Here is a 12542-nt window from a genome sequence, read left to right on the forward strand (position 1 = left end):
CGAGCCCCCGCAGCGGCGCTGGGGGCTGCGTCCCCCCGTGGGGGCCGGGGCGGGGGGCGGGTTCGCTTTCGGTTTCCCCAGTTACCACCGGGGCCCCCCGGGGCCGCGGGGCGGGGGTGCCGGCGGCGGGGGAGGGGTTTGCACACGCACCCGCACACCCACGGGTGTTTGCACACGCGTGCGCGGCCGCGCCGGTGCCGGTGTCGCACGTGGCGTCACCGGCGCACGCGGGGTCCGCGGCCCTGCGCGCGCCCCCGCCCTCGGTCCCCCCCCGCCCCGCTGTCAGTGGCGCCTGTCGCGCTGTCACACGCGCGTGTCGCGCCCCATCGCCCGGCACGCGCAGCCACACGCTGTGTCCCACCTGCTCACGCGCAGGTTGTCACACACGATCCCCCCCCCCCGGTGTCACGAGCACGCCCTCCCCCCCCGCACAGCCGCACGCTCACCGCCCCCCCGCCCCCGCTCTCCCGCTCGGCGCTCGGCTGCCCGCGCCTGGCGGGGCGGGGCGGCCCGTGCATACTGATGAGCTCGCGGCCCCATTGTGCGCGGCGGCGGCGCGCGGGCTCGGCTCGGCCCGGCCCGGTTCGGCTCGGCTCGGCCCGCCCCGCCCCCGCGCGCCGCGCCCCGCCCCGCCCCGCCCCCCCCCCGCGCCGCCGCCGCCGCCGCCGCCGCCATGGAGCCGGGGCCGCGCGCGGGCTGAAAATCCCGCGCAGCTTCCGCGCAGCCGCGCGCGCCCGGCGCCGCCAGGGCCATTTTGGGCCGCTCGCGACGGTGAGTGCGGGCAGCGCCGGGGCGGGCGGGGGTCGCACCTGCGGGCGGCCCCGCACCGGGACTGGAAATGCCCCCGCGCCGCCTCCCCTGCCCGCGCCGTGCCCGGGGGCGGCGGGGGGCGGTTGCCATGGCAACGACGGGGGGTGGGGAGGGCGGCCCAGCCCCGGGGCCCGGCCCCCCGGTGCCGCCGGGCCGGCGGCCGGGGAAGGGGGGGGCTGTCACCGCCGGCGGGGGGGCGCGCCTGGGGCTGGGGGGCCGCGGCGGGCCCGTCTCGGCGCGGGTGCCCCCCCCCACACCCCGCGCCGCGGCAGCCCCGTCCCTGCCGCCCTCCCGCGGGGCCAGGAGGGAACCGAAAGCGCCGGGGTGACCCCGCGCCCCCCCCCCCCCCCCGCTGCCAGGCCGGGCTGGAAATACCCCGGGCGGTACCGGCGGCTCCCGGCCGGGGGCGGGGGGAGATGCCGGGGGGAGCCGCGTGTGTGTGTGTGTCCCGGGTCTCGCCCCGGAAAATCCCCGCGGCTCTCCCCACCCGCGGCCGTGGGAAAGTCCGCGGCACGCGCGGCCCCGGGGGGTGGGGGGGTCTGTGCCCGCGGGCATTTCTGGGGGGAGGCCGCGGTGGGCCCGCACGGGGGGGTTGGGGTGCGGGGGCTTCCTGGGGAGCCGCGGACCCCTCGTGCCCCGCGGCGGGGCCGGCGCGGCGGGGGCGGGCGCGTGCCGGCCGGCTCCCCGTGCCAGGCCCGGGCAGGACACCAAGTCCCGGTGCCGGAGGCCGGAATGGGGGTAGGGGTGGTGGGGGGAACCGCACAGGCTCCGGGCGTCCCCCCCCCCCTTCCTCGGCCTCGGCCCCACCGCGGGCACGAGAGGGGCCCGCGGCCCCTCCTGGGGGCGGCCGCCCCCTCACCCGCCGTTTGCTCTGCCTCCCGCAGCCCCGGTGACGGTGACGCCGTCCCGCAGCGCCCGCCGCGGCCTCGGAAGACCCACCCTGTGCCCGCCTGCCGCCGATGACCTCCATGAACCCCATGAAACCCTCCCTGCCACCCACGCCCCACGGGTGAGCATGGTGCCCCGGTGCTGCACCCGCTGCGCCCCGGCCCGTGGTCCCCTCCGTCCTTCAGCTTAATTAATTTGTTTTTCTTTCTAGTGATGGTTCATTTGCATACGAGGCTGTTCCTTGGCAACCGAGCACCAATCAGCCGGCGGGATCCCTCTCCGTGGTAACCACCGTCTGGGGTGTCAGCAACACCTCCCAGAGCCAGGTACCGGCAGCATCCTCGTCCCCACCCCGGGGCCCCCCCATGCCCCATGGCTGCACCATGCCTGACCTGCTGCCCCGCCCTGGCACCCCCCAGGTTTTCGGCAGCCCCATGGGCCCCGGGGGGAGCAGCTCCAGCACCCCGCTGCTGCCTGGCATGGCCGGCACCGGCTCAGGCATGAGCTCGCCGCCGTTCCTGCCGCAGCAGCCCTTCGCCGAGGGGGCGCCGGGGAAGGGCTACGTGCAGCCGGGTGTCTACGGCCGCAGCGCCTACCCCAGCGGGCCTGGCTTTGCCGCCAGGTAAGGCCGGTCCTGCGCCCCCTGTCCTGGCACCCACCTCGCCATGAGGCTGCCGCATGCCCCTTCCCCACCTCTCTGTCCTCCAGCTACGCTGGCAGCCCTGGCGGCCCAGGTGGGATGGGGCTCCCCTCGCACGCCGGCCGACCCCCCACCGACTTCACCCAGGCAGCTGCTGCCGCCGCTGTGGCCGCTGCCGCTGCCACAGCCACGGCCACGGCTACAGCGACGGTGGCGGCACTGCAGGAGAAGCAGAGCCAGGAACTGAGCCAGTACAGCACGGTAAGAGCCCGGCTGCGGCACAGCTGGGGAGCCGGTGGCCGTCCCTGCCACGCTGTGACCCCCGTCTCTCCCCGCCGCAGATGGGCACAGGGCAGCCCTTCAGCAGCCAGTTCTTGCCCCACGCTGGACCCCGCGGCCCTGCTAGCATGAGCCCAGCTGGCATGGCAGGTGTCATGGCTCCTTCCGGCGTCTCCCCTGTGAGCATGAGCCCCGCGCGGGCCCCTGGTGCCAGCCCCCTGTACAGCGGGCAGCGGATGCCACAGCACGCCTACCCCGGCCCCCCCCCCAGCCAGCAGCTGCCCCGCCAGGGCCTCAAGCGAGCGTACTCCAACGAGGTGAGCATCTGCACCGGCGGGGGCCGCGGCGTGCCGGGACTGTCCGTTGCCCTGCCGTCGCTGACCCCCCGGCCCCGCAGGGATACCCGGCACAGCAGTACCTCCAGGGTGGGCAGTATGCCGCGGCCAGTGCCCAGTACGCCCCCAGCGCCCCACAGCCGTCTGCTCCGTCCCCCTCCTACCCCAGCCAGAGGCTGCAGCAGGGCATGGGCCAGTACCTCTCTGCCTCAGGCAGCACCGGACCCTATTACAAGGTACTGGAGGGAGGAGAGCAGGCACAGGGTGGCAGGGCTGGATGCCCGCTCTCCCCTGGTGCCAACCGCTGACGATCTTTCTCCTCCCGTAGCCGGCTGACCAGTTCAACGGGCAGAGCGCCGGCTTCAGCACCTACAACCAGGCAGCTGTCAATGGAGTGAGTCCTGGCACTGGGTGGGGTTGGGGGGCGATGCCAGCCTGGCCGGGTGCTGAGTGTGCACGGTGCCTCCACAGCCGGGCCGGTCACTGCCAGGGTACCCCAGCTCGCCGCTGGCCGGGAACCCCACGCCGCCCATGACGCCAGGCAGCGGCATCCCCCCTTACGCCTCCCCGGGTCAGGATGTCAAGTCGCCCTTCCTGCCGGACATGAAGCCCAGTGTCACCTCCCTGCACCCATCTCCCTCGGGTAGGTGCCCCCAGTGGGGGGGCACATCGCGGAGACCTCCCCCCAGCGCCCTGGCATGGGTCCCGCTGCTGCCAGCCCAGTGGCCATTGCTCCTTTAAGGGGGGGTGCTGTGGCGGGGGAATAAGGAAAGGGGCGGGGCTTCGGCACAGGGGTGTGGCCACTGCCAGGGAGTGGCAGGGGAGGGCGTGGCTCACAGGCACTGCCCAATGAGAGGGTGGATTCAGGCAGTGGGAGGAGCTTCCTGCAAAGGGCAGGACTGTAGTGGGAGGGGCTTGAGAAGGGTGGGGCTGAAGTGGGAGGGGCTTCAGTCGAGTGGCTGCTGTGGTGGGCGGGGATTCTGCTGTGAGGGCGGGGCCTCGTGGAGTGGGAGGGGCTTTCTGCCTAAAGGGGGTGTGGCTGCCTGTAGTGGGAGGGGCTTCCTGCTTTGGGGTGTGCCCTCCCGGGGGGGGTGGGTCTGTGGTGTAATGGGCGGGGCCTCTGGTGGAGGGGTGGGGCCCTTTTAAGGGGGATGCCTTCCTGCACGGGGGTGGGCTGTCCTGCAGTGGGAGGGGCCTCTACTGTGGGGGTGGAGCCTCAGTGGGAGGAGCTTCCTGCATGGGGTGGGGCTGAGTGGTGGGAGGAGCCTCTGTTGGGCGGGGCTTCCTGCAGAGTGGGTTCTTAGCCTGTGGGCGGGGCGGGGCCGGGGCTCGGCCCGAGGGTCCCGAGGGTCCCTGCTGAGGGTGTCCCCGGCAGGGCCGGCCCCCGGCGAGGAGCTGCGGCTGACCTTCCCGGTGCGGGACGGCGTGGTGCTGGAGCCCTTCCGCCTGCAGCACAACCTGGCCGTCAGCAACCACGTCTTCCAGCTGCGTGACTCCGTCTACAAGACCCTCATGATGAGGTGGGGTGGGGGGTTGCGTGGCACAGGGGGGCAGAGCACAGCATGGTACTGCACGTAGCACTACGTGGCACAGCGACATGGTGGCGTGCCACGCGCCGTTGTACAGTGCTGCTTGGCGTGGCGTGGCACAGCGCAGTGCGGCGTGGCATGGCGCAGTGCCACACAACGTGGTGTGGCTTGGCACGGTGCTGTATTGCATCGTGGTATGCAGCGTGGCTCGGCTTGGTGAGACATAGCATGGTTCAGCATGGCACAGTGCTGTGTGGTGTAGCGATACCCAGCATGCCTCGGCGCAGCGTGGTGCTGTATGCGTGGTTGTATGTGGCATGGCTTGGTGCTCTATGGCATGGTGGACATGGCGTGGCTTGGTACAGCACAGTGTTGCGCGGTGTGGTGGTACCCGCCATGGTTTCTCACACCACCATACGGCTGGTGGTACAAGGCATGGCTTGGCACAGCGTGGTGTTGTACAGCACGGTGGTACCCGGCACAGTGGGTTGTGTGCAGGCACACCCCCTGCCCGCACCCCTGCCCATACCCCTGCCCGTTTCGCCAGGCCAGACCTGGAGCTACAGTTCAAGTGCTACCACCATGAGGACCGGCAGATGAACACCAACTGGCCGGCCTCCGTGCAGGTGAGCGTCAACGCCACGCCGCTCACCATCGAGCGCGGCGACAACAAGACCTCCCACAAGCCGCTCTACCTGAAGCACGTCTGCCAGCCCGGCAGGAACACCATCCAGATCACCGTCACCGCCTGCTGCTGTGTGAGTCACCGGGGGGACCACCAGGGGTGGGGAGATGGCAGCTGAGGCCATGGCTCAGCCCCCCCTTGTCTCTCCGCAGTCCCACCTCTTCGTCCTGCAGCTGGTGCACCGGCCCTCGGTGCGCTCGGTGCTGCAGGGTCTCATCAAGAAGCGCCTGCTCCCTGCTGAGCACTGCATCACCAAAAGTGAGTGCCATGGCTGGCATGGGGAGACGAGGGGCTGCAGCATGGTGGTGGCAGGGACACCCGGGTCGGGGGGCTGCAGCACGGTGCGAGTGGGAACATTCTGGTCTGGGAGTTGCGGCACGGTGGGAGCGGGGACACCCTGGTCCAGGGGCTGCGGCACGGTGGGAGCAGGGACACCCTGGTCTGGGGGCTGCAGCACAGTGAGGGTGATGGGGCACCATCCCCAGATACCACCATGGTGCCACCCCCATCCCGGTTCTGACACTTGGTGCCCCTTACCCCTGCTCCCCTCTCCAGTTAAGCGCAACTTCAGCAGCGGGACCATTCCGGGGACCCCGGGGCCCAATGGTGAGGACGGTGTGGAGCAGACAGCCATCAAGGTGTCCCTCAAGTGCCCCATCACCTTCCGGAGGATTCAGCTCCCGGCCAGGGGCCACGACTGCCGACACATCCAGGTAGGGGTGGTGGGGGCAGGGGGCTGGGGGGGGTTCTCCATCCTGTGTCCCCCCACCCCTGCCTGCTCAGCCGCCACTCTCCCCTGCAGTGCTTCGACCTGGAGTCCTACCTGCAGCTCAACTGCGAACGGGGAACGTGGCGGTGTCCTGTCTGCAAGTGAGTGGGGGCCCAGCGGGGCCGTGTCCCCATTTCCCTATCTGCAGGAGGGTTTCCCTGCCCTCACCTGCCTCTCCCTGCCTGCAGTAAGACGGCCCTGCTGGAGGGGCTGGAGGTGGACCAGTACATGCTGGGCATCCTGATCTACATCCAGAAGTAAGTGGCCCCACTCCATCCATCTGTCCCTCTGTCCGTGGCCGGCACCATGCCACCCCCGAGGGGCTGTACCACTGCTCCTCCCCAGCCTGAGCTCCCCCTCCCCGCCATCCTGCCGCCCCCAGCTCGGAGCACGAGGAGATCACCATCGACCCGACCTGCAGCTGGAAACCCGTCCCAGTCAAACCCGACGTCCACGTCAAGGAGGAGCCGGAGGGGCCGGCGTTGAAGCGGTGCCGGACCCTCAGCCCCACGCACATGGTGCTGCCCAACATCATGGAGATGATCGCGGCCCTCGGGCCAGGCTCTGCGCCCTTCCCGGCGCTGCCGCCACCACCGGCAGGTGCTGGTGCCGACTACGGTGCCCCGGGTATGGGGGGACTCACAGGGGATGGACCTTGTCCATGGCCCCTGCCCCCCACCTCAGTCACCTCCTTTCCTCCTGCAGGTTCCAGCTTTCCAGGACCCGGAGGCTTTCCAGAGCCATTCCCCACCTCTGGTGCCCCCGGCACGCCGACGCTGAGCGACTTCGCACCGGGACCCCCCCCCATCTCCTACCAGTCTGACATCCCTGGCAGCCTCCTGGCTCCTGAGAAGCCCCCCGCACCCCCTCTCCCTGCACAGGTCAGCTGGGCTGTGGGTGGGGGACTCTCCCCAGGCCCTCGTGTCTCCGCAGGGGAAGACCCAGGGGAGGGGGGTTCCCAGTGGAGGAAGGGTCTCATCATCGCGCTCTCTCCTGCAGCTGCCCCCGCCGGGGCGGATGGAGCCGTCCCACCCCGGGGTGCAACCGGGGCTGCACAATCCCGGCCCAGGCAGCCAGCCGGCACAGCTGCTGCACCACCGGAGCGCACCGGCACGGCCCCCCCTGGGCCCCCCCGGCCCGGTGCACGCCGCCGACCTGGCCTTCCCCCCCGCGCCCAGCATGGCCGGGACGGGCGATGGGTCAGAGCCTGCCCTCGACGTGAGTACCCCGGGGGGGGTGGCTGGGGGTCCCTCTGGCAGTTTGGGACCCCGGCCGCTGCGGGGGGAGCGGGGAGGAGCTGGGGGGGGGCCGGTCGTCACACGCTGCCGCCCCCAGCTCCTGCCCGAGCTGACGAACCCTGACGAGCTGCTCTCCTACCTGGGCCCCCCCGACCTCCCCAGCAGCAGCAACGACGACCTCCTCTCCCTCTTCGAGACCAACTGAGCCATCTTCGCCCCCCCACTGGACCCTCCCACCCCTCCACGGGGCCGGGGGGGCAGCGCCAGCATGCCCCTCCCCACTGCAGAGCTGGGACCCCCCCAACAAGGGGGCTGCCCTGGAAGGGACGCAACGGGATGAACAGACGGACAAGCTCAGCCCCCCCAGAAGCACAAGGCTGTACATAGTGTAGAAACACTACTGCCCCCCTCCCGCGACACCCCTCCCCTATTTAAAGGCAAGTGCATCCCTGCGGGGCCGGCCCGTGCCCCCTGTATAAATGTGCATACGCTGCTTCCCCCTGTACCATACGCGCCCATCCGGGGGGTGCAGGGGGTGGGGGGCTCGGCCCCCCGACTGCCCCTCCCCCCCCCCCCCCCCCCCGCCGTGAGCTCCCTGTACGTCTCCTTATCGCTATTAAAGGATTTTGTTGCGGTGGGGCTCATGCGCGTCGCTGGGCGGGACGCGCCTTTTCCCCCTGCTGTGGGGTTGGCCCCGTGCCCCCCCTCAGCGCCGGCAGGGGTCCGGGGGGGTGGATGGACCGATCTGCCCCCTCCGCGGGGCGGTGCACCGCGCCCGCCGCCGTCAATCATTAACCGGGGGCTGGAGCGGCCGCGCTGCCGGCGGGATGGCGCGCCGCGGCGGGCGGGGGCCGCGCCCGGAGCTGCGGAGGCTCTGCGGCTCCTGCGGGGCAGCAGCGGGAACGGCCGCCACACCGGCCGGGGCACGGCGCCCCGGGGGAGCTCCAGCCGCCGCCCGCCCGGTGCCCCGGGGCTGCTCCCGACCTCCCGCCGCTCCTCGGGCCCCGGCGCGGCCCCGCTCCCCCCCTCCAGCGCTCGGCCCACCCCGCGCGGCGCGGCCCCGCGTCGTTCAGCCTCAGCTCGGCGCCGCATCCCCCCTCCCCATCTTCCTTCCCCCCATCTTCCTCCCCCTCCAGCTCCGCAGCCACCGCGCATGCGCGCCCTGCCCTGCCGCTGGACCCGCGGGGCCCCCGCCCCCGCTTTTTTCCCCCCACCCCCTTTTCAAACGCGGCGCCACCCATTGGCCACCTCCCCCGCCACTCCGCCACAGGGCCCGCGGCCGTTGGCCGGCGCCGCGGAGGAGGCGGGCCCTCCCCCGGCCCTATATAAGGGGCGGCGGGGGAGCGTTTTCCTTCTGCTGCGCCGCGCCCGCCGCACGAAGCCGTCGCTGCCGCCGCCCCGCTCCCGCCCCGCCATGGCCAACCCCGTCGTCTTTTTCGACATCGCCGCCAACGGCGAGCCCCTGGGCCGCGTCACCTTCGAGGTGGGGGGTGGGCTGAGGGGGGCGGCGGCGGCGGCGGCGCGGGGAGGAGGGGGGGGAGGGGGGCAGCGGCGTCGCCATTTCCTCGTCGGGGTCGTTTCGGGGGGAGGGGTGGTGGGCACTGCGCCTGCGCCGCCGGGGGTGGGGGCGGCGGGCGGCCCGAGCCCTCTCCACGTGGCCGCGGCTCCCGCGCTCGGGGCGGCGGCGGGGAGGGGACAAAGGACGCGGCGCAGCCCCCGGGGCCGCCGCCTCCGCTGCGGGCAGAGCGCGGCGGAGGATGCGGCTCGGCTCGCCCGGGCAGCGGTGCGGGTGCAGGGCGTGCCCCCGGCTGCGGCCCCGGCCCGGTAGCAACGGCTCCCGTTGGCCTCGCCGCCGGCCCGCGTTCTGCCGCGCCGGCGGGGCCGCCCGTCTCGGCGGGGAGGCTCCGCTCCGCCCCGGCGGGGGGAGGGCGCCGAGGCGGTTTTCCCGCTGCGGGAGCGGGGCCGCGGCCGCCCGCGCCGCCATTTTGTCCCCGTCCCCCCGGGGCGCGGCCCCGCCTCGGCGGGCGGCGGCAGCCCCCGGAGCCGCCCGGTGCATCCGAGCGAGCCGAGCCCCCTCGCCCCCGACCCGAAGAGATGCTTCTAAGATGCCCGTTGCGCTCCCGGCTCTCGGGAGGCCGGCGGGGAGCGCGAGCGGCGGCAACCCGATCGCCGCGGGATTCCCAAAGCACTTTCCCGGCGGGCGAAGCATCTCCGGCACGGCCGGACTGCGCCCCCGGGATCGCCGCGCTGCGGCTGCCGCAGAGCGGGCCGGGAGCGCGCTCCGTGCCTGGCCGCGCTCAGATGGCCGCCGGCTGCCCGAAATTCTCCTGGAATAACTGGGAGGTGGCGTGTGCCCGGCCTGGGAGGGCTCGTGGCTGTTTGATTCAATCCCAGCCAGCGGGAACGGGCGCGCATCTGCCCCGCTGAGGAGCCGTGCGGCATATTTCGGCTCCTTCGGATGCCATGTCCCTTAGTTCAGAGTTTCCAGATGAAAGCTCCGCAGTTACAGGCACTGCCGGAATCCACCTCCCACAGTGGGTCCCTCTGCACGATCCGGGTTGGGGGATCCCCGTGGGCTGGGGGTGTCTCCAGCCAGTCTTCTCCTTAGCCGGACTAATGGCTTCTCCTTTTCCTCTCTTTGCAGCTGTTTGCAGACAAGGTGCCCAAGACAGCAGGTTGGTAAAGCAGTGCTGCCCACGCTGCGGCTGCACGAAGCCCGATGCTCTCCCGAACTGGGCAGAACAAGCCGTTGATGGTGGTTTTGTTCTTATTTTGCAGAAAACTTCCGTGCCCTGAGCACTGGCGAGAAGGGATTTGGCTACAAGGGGTCCTGCTTCCACAGAATCATTCCTGGGTTTATGTGCCAGGTGCGTGGTGGTCCCGCTGCAGCAGGGAGGTGGGTGGGTGAGGAGATCCGGTGCTTATGTGGGCTGGCAGATTTGGGGTGGGAAGGCAGCTCTGCCTGCAGCCCGTGCAGGGCCACTGTGCCTGGTTCAAGAGTCTTCTGTGCCGGTGACATGAAACACTGCGTCTTCGCAGGGCGGTGACTTCACACGCCACAACGGCACTGGCGGCAAATCCATCTATGGGGAGAAGTTCCCCGATGAGAACTTCATCCTGAAGCACACAGGCCCTGGCATCCTCTCCATGGCCAACGCTGGCCCCAACACAAATGGTTCCCAGTTCTTCATCTGCACTGCCAAGACTGAATGGTGAGCCGGGGGCTGTGGGAGGATGAGCTTGGGGGTCCGTGGCACTTGGCCCGGTGGGGGCCTGGTGTTGAGGTCCCTGCGTGGGGACAGCAGGTGCTAGCTGTGACCAGTGCTTCTCCTGCAGGTTGGATGGCAAGCATGTTGTCTTCGGCCGTGTCAAGGAGGGCATGAATGTGGTGGAGGCTATGGAGCGCTGTGGCTCCAAAGATGGCAAAACGAGCAAGAAGATCACCATTACTGACTGCGGGCAACTCTCATAAACCTTCGTCTTAATAAGTGACCATTCCTTCAGCAGCCTGGGTGCTGTGCCCTGCTGCAGCTCACCCTGTCCCACCCCGCTCCTGACTTACTGCTGCGTTTCTACTGGGTCTCAGCCCCGTGTGCACGGTCCAGCCGGGCCGCAGAGTTACCTTTATGAGTCTAAATAAAACGAGTTAAACCACAGTGACCCTCTTCTCTCTGCCTTACTGGGGGTGGGGGGGGAGATGGGGCTGGTGGGGAAGGAGCAGGAGCTTGGGGGACTCCTGCAGTGTGGCTACAGCAGGTCCTCAGTAGGGTCCAGAGTAAACAGGTGCAGACAGCTGGTCCTGGCACAGAGCCTATCTCTGAGGGCCTCAGTGCTGCAAATTGGGGAGTGGGACCCTTTACCCACTGTTGTGGGGCCCTCTCCAGCTGTGGGGCTGCCCCAGTGGGGTTGAAACAGCCCTCCCAAGCCCCAGCCTTGGGCATGGAGGGGGAAGTGCCCCCCCACTTCAGGGTGCCTCGTGGGCCTGTGTCAATGAGTGGCATTGGGGACTGCTGGCCCAGGCTGTGCTGGGAATGCCGAGGCATCCCAGTTGTCCCGTTAAGGGAGAGTCCAGGACTGGGAGCATCTTAGTAGTCTCTGGGGGAAGCAGTGGTCCCAGTTTGTGGGTGCCCAGCTCTGTTAAGATTCCTGATTTGGCACAATCCCAGTTTGGGGTAGCCAGTGATCCCAGTTCAAGGCTGCCCAGTTCTAGGACAGTCCCAGGGCTTCCAGTTAGAGGGCACCTAGCTGGGGGTAGACTCCAGTACTGCTACTCTGGGAGATTTCCACCCTCAGGAAAAAAAACCAAACGGAAAAGCCCCAGGAGCAGGAGCCCCGGAGTGCTTCCCGAGGGTGGAAACGACGTTTCCCTTTTCCAGCCACCGGGACCTCGCGGGGCTGCCGTGACCGCCCAGATAGCCCGGAGAGGGCTCAGCGGCTCCGTGGCCCGTTCCCTCGGATCTCCGGGATGCACCTCCCGGCCCCCGCGGGTCTCGGACCAGATCCCCGCTCCCGGGGGGGCTTTGCCCCCCGCCCTGCCCCGCCCGTCCGCCGCCCGGCGCGGGGGCAGAGACACGGCGCTGCGCCCCTCAGCCGCCCCCGCCCGCCGTTACCGGGCACGGCCCCGGGGGGCGGAGGGGCACAGCCCCGTCGGCGGGGCTGCGAACGGGCCGCCGCGGGGGGCAAGGGCCGCCCCCCGCCTTCGGCCGGGCACCGTCCGCCGGGCAGCGCGGGGCCGGGCCGGGCCCGGTGGGGGTGGGGCCGCCCGGCGCGGGCGGAAGGGGGGGGGGGGGGGGGGGGCGGTTCGGAGCTGCACGGGGGGCGGGGCGGCCTCGCGCTGCCGCACCGGGCCGGGCCGCGGAAGCGCACGGGAGGGGGGGGAGGGGGGGAGCTGCTCGTCGCCCCCCCCCCCCCCGCCGGTGTTTTCCCCTTTCCCCCCGCAGCGCTGCGGTCGGAGCGCGCCGCGCCTGCCGCCTCGCGGGGCTCGGGCTGCGGGCCGGGGAGTGCCCCGGGGCTCCGGTCAGCCCCCGGGCTCCGGTCAGCCCCCGGGGCTCCGGTCAGTCCCCGGGGCTCTGGTCAGCCCCCGGGGCTCCGGTCAGTCCCCGGGGCTCTGGTCAGTCCCCGGGGCTCCGGTCAGTCCCGGGGGCTCCGGTCAGGCCCCCCGGGCTCTGGTCAGTCCCCGGGGCTCCGGTCAGTCCCGGGGGCTCCGGTCAGGCCCCCCGGGCTCTGGTCAGTCCCCGGGGCTCCGGTCAGTCCCGGGGGCTCCGGTCAGGCCCCCCGGGGCTCCGGTCAGTCCCCGGGGCTCCGGTCAGGCTCCCCGGGCTCCAGTCAGTCCCCGGGAGCTCCGGTCAGGCCCATGCCCGAGCTGTGCA

General features: G+C 71.4%; 2 protein-coding genes across 3 annotated transcripts; both read left to right on the forward strand.

The window, feature by feature from the left end:
- Nucleotides 1–1754: 1754 nt before the first annotated feature.
- ZMIZ2 (zinc finger MIZ-type containing 2) lies at nucleotides 1755–7378 on the forward strand. Of its 2 annotated transcripts, none has more exons than XM_086628062.1 (18): nucleotides 1755–1819; nucleotides 1910–2024; nucleotides 2118–2320; nucleotides 2407–2599; nucleotides 2680–2934; nucleotides 3015–3188; nucleotides 3281–3346; nucleotides 3424–3595; nucleotides 4328–4472; nucleotides 5029–5239; nucleotides 5319–5424; nucleotides 5722–5879; nucleotides 5969–6036; nucleotides 6124–6192; nucleotides 6318–6562; nucleotides 6620–6816; nucleotides 6935–7153; nucleotides 7271–7378. In XM_086628062.1, the coding sequence occupies exons 1-18, from the start codon at nucleotides 1770–1772 to the stop codon at nucleotides 7376–7378; spliced, it is 2754 nt and encodes a 917-aa protein (XP_086484188.1). In that variant the 5' UTR covers nucleotides 1755–1769. The 2 variants fall into 2 exon arrangements, with proteins under 2 accessions (XP_086484188.1, XP_086484187.1); XM_086628061.1 differs by having other exon boundaries at nucleotides 1770–1819; nucleotides 6641–6816.
- Nucleotides 7379–8551: 1173 nt separating this feature from the next.
- On the forward strand, nucleotides 8552–10829 carry PPIA (peptidylprolyl isomerase A). Its single transcript, XM_086628035.1, has 5 exons — nucleotides 8552–8656; nucleotides 9818–9848; nucleotides 9952–10040; nucleotides 10213–10385; nucleotides 10510–10829. Exons 1-5 carry the CDS (start codon nucleotides 8588–8590, stop codon nucleotides 10643–10645), a joined length of 498 nt encoding a protein of 165 aa, XP_086484161.1. The 5' UTR covers nucleotides 8552–8587; the 3' UTR covers nucleotides 10646–10829.
- Nucleotides 10830–12542: the final 1713 nt, after the last annotated feature.

This window comes from Tauraco erythrolophus, chromosome 29, assembly GCF_009769465.1.
Source record: "Tauraco erythrolophus isolate bTauEry1 chromosome 29, bTauEry1.pri, whole genome shotgun sequence".
NCBI classification, from domain to species: domain Eukaryota; kingdom Metazoa; phylum Chordata; class Aves; order Musophagiformes; family Musophagidae; genus Tauraco; species Tauraco erythrolophus.

Excerpts from the sequence above, each read along its gene's own strand:
- PPIA (XM_086628035.1), top strand. The coding sequence starts at position 8,588 with ATGGCCAACCCCGTCGTCTTTTTCGACATCGCCGCCAACGGCGAGCCC. Across the intron at positions 8,657-9,817 it reads TGGGCCGCGTCACCTTCGAG|CTGTTTGCAGACAAGGTGCC; the intron begins GTGGGGGGTGGG and ends CTCTCTTTGCAG. Across the intron at positions 10,041-10,212 it reads TTCCTGGGTTTATGTGCCAG|GGCGGTGACTTCACACGCCA; the intron begins GTGCGTGGTGGT and ends GCGTCTTCGCAG.
- ZMIZ2 (XM_086628062.1), top strand. The coding sequence starts at position 1,770 with ATGACCTCCATGAACCCCATGAAACCCTCCCTGCCACCCACGCCCCAC. Across the intron at positions 2,321-2,406 it reads GGGCCTGGCTTTGCCGCCAG|CTACGCTGGCAGCCCTGGCG; the intron begins GTAAGGCCGGTC and ends TCTGTCCTCCAG. Across the intron at positions 5,880-5,968 it reads ACGACTGCCGACACATCCAG|TGCTTCGACCTGGAGTCCTA; the intron begins GTAGGGGTGGTG and ends TCTCCCCTGCAG.